This window comes from Myotis davidii, unplaced genomic scaffold (assembly GCF_000327345.1).
Source record: "Myotis davidii unplaced genomic scaffold, ASM32734v1 scaffold271, whole genome shotgun sequence".
NCBI lineage: Eukaryota > Metazoa > Chordata > Mammalia > Chiroptera > Vespertilionidae > Myotis > Myotis davidii.
In genome coordinates this window covers 301,076-308,396 of record NW_006284839.1, presented here as the reverse complement: position 1 = coordinate 308,396, position 7,321 = coordinate 301,076, and the positions used below count along the sequence as shown (strand labels likewise).

The window sequence follows — 7,321 nt, the reverse complement described above, 5'->3', positions numbered from 1 at the left end:
GTCTGATGACCAAAGTTTTGAAGAGACTTTAATTCCCATGTGAATGACCCGGAACCTGACAACAAGATTGAGGAGAACTATGATAGCATATTCTCGTCTGATGACCAAAGTTTTGAAGAGACTTTAATCCCATGTAAATGACCCGGAACCTGACAAGATTGAGGAGAACTATGATAGCATATTCCCCTTGTGGGAATTGTTAAAGGCTCTGAGAAGTCCTGCAGTTAAAATAGAAAAAGAGAGCTTGTTTAACTTTGTTTAGCTTGGTATGTCTCTAAATGATTAACCAAGGAACCATGTTTTGCATAAATTCAGTGTAACACCCTTTGGCAAATACTGGTTTAAAACATGGGAACATTCTTAGGAACTTAAAAGAAGGAAAAGAGAGGGCACTTCTAAGTTCCTGTGTGCTCCACTCTAGTGTGGTATAATGTAGTGTTTGAACGAATGGCTGAGCAAGGAGGGAAACTGTCCACCCTCTAGGGTCAAATCCTTACCTTTGGAGTTCGAAGAATTCATTTTATCACATCACTTCAAATAAACAAGCACAAGAAGTTGATTTATACTAACTAAAATCACTTGAATTGCATCTAAAAACCAGAATTCAATGTGGCATTTTGTTGCTGCACAGGCAGTATGCTGAATGACCAAGAACATGTGCTCTGGAGTCAAATAGACCCTGATTCAAACCCCAGCTCCCTGGCTTACTACTTATGGAACCTTATGTGAGCCTCCCATGAGTGATACTGCCTACCCCCTGAATTAATCCATATAAAGCACTACGTTCAGGAAGCTATTATTTGAGCAGAGAATGAAAACTTGAAAATACTGTGTCTCATCACAGATGTTTCTAGTTATGACAGTGTCTAGAGATATAGCCCTATTCTGCTGTAGAGTAAGTATTAACTAAAGAGCATGGGGCTGAGAGCAAACATTGACTATAAATGAGGTAGATAATTTTATTCACCAGAAACTTTAAAAAAAATTTTCACAGTAAGAGAACTAAAGTTTTCAGTGGGCTTTATGAAATTTGCTCCACAAATAAAGAGGAAGGATTCAGGGTCATAGAGCTACTGGGCCTTTAACCTATTGTAGAGTTGCCCATATTACAGAGAGGAAGGGTGATGTGACTTACAGCTGAGAGTTGGGGTAACATGACGTGTGAAGGGGAAGGAGGAAATTATAAGGAGAGGTCAGCAAGAACGCGATAAGGTGGGAAATCTATTTTTCCAGTTTTATTGAGATATAATTGACATATGTCACTGTAGAAGTTTAAGGTGTACAGCATAATGATTTGACTTACATATATTATGAAATGATTATCACAATAAGTTCAGTTAGCACTCATCCTCATGTAGATACATATAATGAAAAGAAAATTTAAAAAAAGAAAAATTATTTTCCTTGTAATGAGAACTCTGAGGATTTACTCTGTTAACTACTTTAATATGTACCATACAGCAGTGTTAACTATAGCCATTGTGCTGTACATTATATCCTTAGTACTTTTTATCTTATAACTGGAAATGTATACGTTTTGACCACCTTCCTCCAATTCCTCCTCTCTCCACTCCTGCCTGTCATAACCACAAAGCTGATATCTTTTTTAGTTTGTTTTAACAGCTGCTAAAGTGTGGAACTTGGAGGGCAGAAAATTGTGTCCCAAGAAGATTTCTGGGATGTTTCTTTGTGGTCATGATAAAAAAAATTGCTGAGTAATCCTGCTTTAAGGAAACCTACACTAAAGGTCTATATTATGTTTCAAGGTTTCAAACATCAGATTTGTGTTTCCTTTGAGTGATGTCATTCTTATACTGAGACACATGGGGACACTACATTTGTTAGGGTCCCACTGAGCAGGCTTCTTTTTCTTCTTTTATTCAGTTTTTTAGGTCTCATTTATTGCTATTCCCCACCAATTACTAGATTCTTTATTCATTGTAGCAGCATGTGATTCATATCTCAAGATATAGTGCAGTTAATAGTACATCATCTTATCTTACATTACTTACATATTTCATTACATTATCTCTTCTCTTACATATTAAATAATTGGTTTCATTAAATTTGGGAGTTATTTTCATTTCCTTCACAGAGTGCTGTACTTTGAAATCGTGTCTTCAAGCTGGTTACTTCTGGGAAGACTTCCTATATATGGCTAATTCTCTTACACATAAATTATTTGTATCCAGAAACTGCCTCTGTCATCAGGCCACATTCTGACTCAATTTTTCAGGAAATCCAGTCATTTTGTAAACTTTTCAGAAAGTTGAAGAATGAGGACATGTAAGCTATATAGATTTGAGTTCCTGCCTTATCTTTAATTATTTTCAAATATGACCTTACAGTGAACCAAATTTGGCAGTCTTCGTTTTTTTATGCACTCAATTGTTGGTAGCTTGTTCCAAAAGATGGATAAAAATTGTTAGACTAAGTCATTGTACTCCGTATTCACCTATTAGAATCAAAAGGAAATGATACTTTGGATACTCTAGTTTTCATACAAAAGAGAAAACAGAAAGTTCTGATCGGCATTTACAGGATAGGGCAAAAGTAGGTTTATAGTTGTGAGTATACAAAACAGAGTTTATTTTGTATCATTATTTACTAATTATTATATTATTTTCCATATGAACAACTGTAAACCTACTTTTGCCCCACCCTGTATGTAAAACTAGTTTAGGCTTGCATCAGAGGAGAGCACTGTAGCTCAGACTTTTTCCTCACAATCTGTTTAGGTCACTGCTAGAAGCATTCCTCCAAAAGGGAGCACTTCACTTAATTAGATAGCAAATACCACCAAGAACTTTTCCTGAGCTATACTTCAAAAGAGGTGGACTGCTTAGGAGAGTTGAGGGGGGAACATCAGAGCCCAAACTATCAGCAGAAATGCCCTGTCAACACAGTGATCTAAGAACTAGGAACTCCTGCCCTAACCGGTTTGGCTCAGTGGATAGAGCGTTAGCCTGCGGACTCAAGGGTCACAGGTTCGATTCTGGTCAAGGGCATGTACCTGGGTTGCGGGCACATCCCCAGTGCGAGATGTGCAGGAGGCAGCTGATCGATGTTTCTCTCTCATTGATGTTTCTAATTCTATCTCTCTCCCTTCCTCTCTGTAAAAAAAAAACAATAAAATATTTATTTTTTTAAAAAGACCTAGGAAATCCCAAGACAGACCTGGTGTCTATTTTTTCTCTCTTGATCCTCACTAGCCTGTTCATTTGAACAGACTGACCTGAGTTTTGAATCGGAAGATGTGGTCACCATATTTACAGAGGAAGGAATCAGGAAGGTAGATTACCCTTTAGAGAAGGTCCATAATAAAGTGGAGGCTAGAGGTGATTTGGAGTTTAAGGGACAAGAAAGTTTATTGGTTTCTTTTTAAGAATAAGGGAAATGGAACATTTGTGTGGGCAAATGAGAGTCAGTGGAAAGAAAGGGACTGGAGGTGGAGATAACCACTGAGGCAAGGTCAGTAGACTTTATCACAAACTGAGGTGGGCCTTGTTGAGTTATTTAGGGAAAAATAATTAAATTTATGTCACGTTCGAAGCTGCCTTGAGGGCCTGGCTACAGTATGGTAACAGAGTTCAGCAAGGGTCCCACCCTAAGGGATTGTCATAGACATTTATCATCATTTAACCTCCCAGAAGCCAAGTACAGTTGGCTGAGTTTGCCCAGGATTGAGGTTTGGGAAGTGCATTTGATGGAAAGTCAAGGTGACCTGTGAGGGAATCCTGGGAGTTGGTGGGTGCCATGTTAAAATGCTGACCATGAACCCAGACCAAGGCCAAGCAGCTGGGAGTTGGCTGAGGCAGAGAAAGTTTAGTAGAAAAGGTGGAAGGGAAATGGAGGTCAGTTCAGGGGTGATGACTTCAGAACTCAGCAATACGGAGACAGAGCACTTTGGAGTGATGATCCAAAGTTTCCTGTAATAGAGATAAAAGAATCAAGGATATTGAAGTCTGGATGTTGAAGAAGTGTTTTTTAATTGAATTTATTGGGGTTACATTGGTTAATAAAATTATATAGGTTTCAGGTGTACAATTCTATAACAAATTGTCTGTATATTGTATTGTATGTTCACCACCCCAAGTCAAGTCTTCTTCCATCACCATGTATCCCCCCTTAAACCTCTTCTACTTCCCCACACCCCTCAATCCCTTCCCTCTGGTAATTACCATACTGTTGTCTGTGTCTACAAGTTAATTTTTGTTTTTGCTTAATTCCTTCACCTTTACATTAGCTTTGCTGTTGTTTAGTGTCCAGGCCAGATGGCAATCTGTGCCAACAAATACAGTGTCATCAGAAGACAGATGAGTTTTATTCTGTCAAAGGGTCAGTAAGGGTGTTTAAGAAATCAAGAATGTAAGAAAGATTCTGGGAAAACCAAACATGGTCCCCTCATGAAGCACCATGAGAAGCGTGAAGGAGGGCTGGCTAGGGAGGGACTGCCAGGAAGGAAAAGATGTGAACTGGCGGAGAGCAAGAACAGTTTGGCCCTCAGGGCAGCATTTCCTGAAGTGGTTCCAGCCAGCACTAGTCACACAGAATGGCACAGTAAGTAGCATATAAAAGTATGGCTCTGGAGAAATACCCGGTTAAGCAATATAAATGGATTCCTTTACTGGCAGACCCTTTTGAAGCTCTAATGGCGTACCCATGTGCCCCATTTATTTCCAGGAATAGAATTTGTGACAAGAATATGTGACTTTTCCCCAACTTAGTGGCCACAAAACGGGTCATACTTTAAAAAATTCTGTTCTAGGATTCAGGTTTTTAGTTTTTTGAATGAACTGATGGATGATTGGTTAAGTAGATGAATAAATAAATGACATAGGTAGCATCGCTTCTCGGCCTTTTGGCTAAGATCAAGTGTAATAAATGACATAGGTAGGAAATTAAGAGACAGATTAGAGAGGAGGGGAGTGGTCAAAATAAAGTGAATCTGTGCTAAGGGAATAATATTGAGTCTACAAATGCATTCAATACTTTGATATAATGCCCCCCCACCCATTTCCTCTCCCATGCCATCTTCTTACTACCAGTTGTGGGGCAGGGAAGATTTATTTATTTAGATATGTGTCCTTTCTTCCTGTTCCTTTCTTACTTTGGTAGGTGGTCCATCCCCGAAAATCCCCAAATGGATTTCAGTGGAATCTGGGTTTTGAGGGTGAGATGTTTGCAGAGTAGACCATGAAGTTTTGAAACCTCGAGTACAGAGTCCCCAGTTCTCCTGCATGTTTACACATACGTGTACATACATGTACATGCCTCCTCCCCCACAGCCTTCTTTCATTTCATTTCAGTTGCTGTGCCCACACCCACCCTTATTTCTTTTCACTCTGATGGTTAGCACTGCAGGATGAAGAATCAAATGCTACATTTTCCCTGCTATTCTGCAAGTGTCACAGTGAACTGGGTAGGGAATGGTGTGCCAAATCAATTGTACTTCTGAAAATGGGAAACTACTCCTACCCCTAGTCCCAGGGAGGGGGACAGGGGAAGCAGCAGGGCAGGTATCAGGTCTCTATAACAAGAAAGATAGTATAGAACTATAGAAACTTTAAGAAACCTACATGACTATGAATGGCTCTCAAGTAGATATCGGTTGTAAGGAAAACCAACCTTGGTGTGACCATGACCTCTGTGGCTTTGTTCCAGAACGCCAACCGGGCACCTCTATGGCCAATTCCAGTGCCCTCCCTTCAAGCTCAGCTGGGATCAGCAAGGAGCTGATTGATCTGCAGCCCCTCATCCAGTTCCCCGAGGAAGTCGCCAGCATCCTGATGGAGCAGGAACAGAATATCTACCGAAGGGTCTTGCCGGTTGACTATCTTTGCTTCTTGACCCAGAACTTGAGCACTCCTGAATGTCAGAGGTCCCTGCCCTGCCTCAAAGCGTCCATCTCAGCATCAATTCTTAACTCCCAGAACAGAGAGCACAATGCCCTTGAAGATCTTGTGATGAGATTTAATGAGGTAAGGAGCCACTTTCAGATGTTTTTGTAAGAATTGCTAGTAAGTGGTTTTTAAGAATTTCTCCTTCTTGGTTTGTCTGTTACTGACATCTCATCTACCTGTCTGTCTTGCCACTTCCATGATGACTGCTTTCTTTCCAGGCACTGAGATAGACAACACATGGTCATCCTCCCTCTCACTTCACTCTAACTGACTGAAGCCTAAGTGATGCTATCTCCACCTCATATCATTACCAAGTCCACAAGCCTTCTCCCTTTGGGCAACCAATTCCCAACTTTTCTCCCCTCCCTTCCAAAATATTCTCCCTGTGCCCGTTTTCAAATATTCTCCCCCTAGTTTCTTCATGTGCTTTCAATATTAGATGTTTCGATTTTGAGTTTGGTCAGCATGATCCCCGGCCACAGGATCCACTGTCAGGCCTCCTCAGCAGACACTAAACACCAACACCTGGGTCAGGAAAGTGGGGAGGAACGTGGTCTTGAGGGACAGCGAGTCACCCCCTCCTATCCTCTGATCCCATCAGCATCCCCAGCCCCCAGAAAGTCCCTCCAAGGCCTCTGAGACCTTACCAGCCAGTTCTGAGGAGGAAGCTGTAACCAGAGTCCGGGAACACTTGGGAGGGAGGCAGGCCTAGTGGCAACTTGGAGGAGGAGGGCCAACTGGCTGACAAGCTGTGACCTGGAGCAAGGACAAGGGATAGGAAGGAGGAGAGGCAGGTCTCCATGCAGGGCAAGGGTCAGGGATGCTGTGCTGTTGGGCTTAAAGAACACTTTTCCTCCATAGTATAACCACACACTCCAAGTTTTCTGTTCTATAGTTGCTGTCTTTTAGACTTTATTTCTTTTGCCTTGAAGATTAAACACAACTTTCAGTTTCTGTAGTTGTTGGTGGTTGGTTTAACTCCACAATTACAGTAGTAAATGCAAAAATTATACTCCCATTCTAGTCCTGTATATCTCTGATTGACAGTGGATCAATCCACCTTTGTTAGTTAAACACTTTCTAATGATAGCAGCTCACCTCGCAGTCTCCATAGCCTGCCAATCATGACCCAGATGATGGATGTAAATGTCAGGGACCATGGGGAGGCACAGTGGATGTAGACATGTTAAGGGCTCAGCTCAAGCAGTTAGTTCTGTGCCCAGATATGTTCCTCAATGGGAGATCCATGACCCTTGGGAATTGCTGATCTCCATCTAATACTGCCCTGCTAATCAGCTACATATACCATTGATTTGCTCCTCACAACCCTGGGAAGCAGATACTGTCATTAGCCCTACACTACCAGTGGGGAAACTGAGGCACAAGGAGATGAAATCATTTGCCCAAGGTTATGTAGG

The 7,321-nt window shown here is 41.3% G+C and overlaps 1 protein-coding gene across 1 annotated transcript in view; it reads left to right on the top strand.

The window, feature by feature from the left end:
* Positions 1–7,321, top strand: part of PLCE1 (phospholipase C epsilon 1) — a 253,712-nt gene that overhangs the window by 126,934 nt on the left and 119,457 nt on the right. Inside the window, exon 3 of the mRNA XM_006755081.2 lies at positions 5,665–5,981. Coding sequence (XP_006755144.1) covers positions 5,665–5,981 — 317 coding nt within the window. The remainder of the gene's footprint in view (positions 1–5,664; positions 5,982–7,321) is intronic.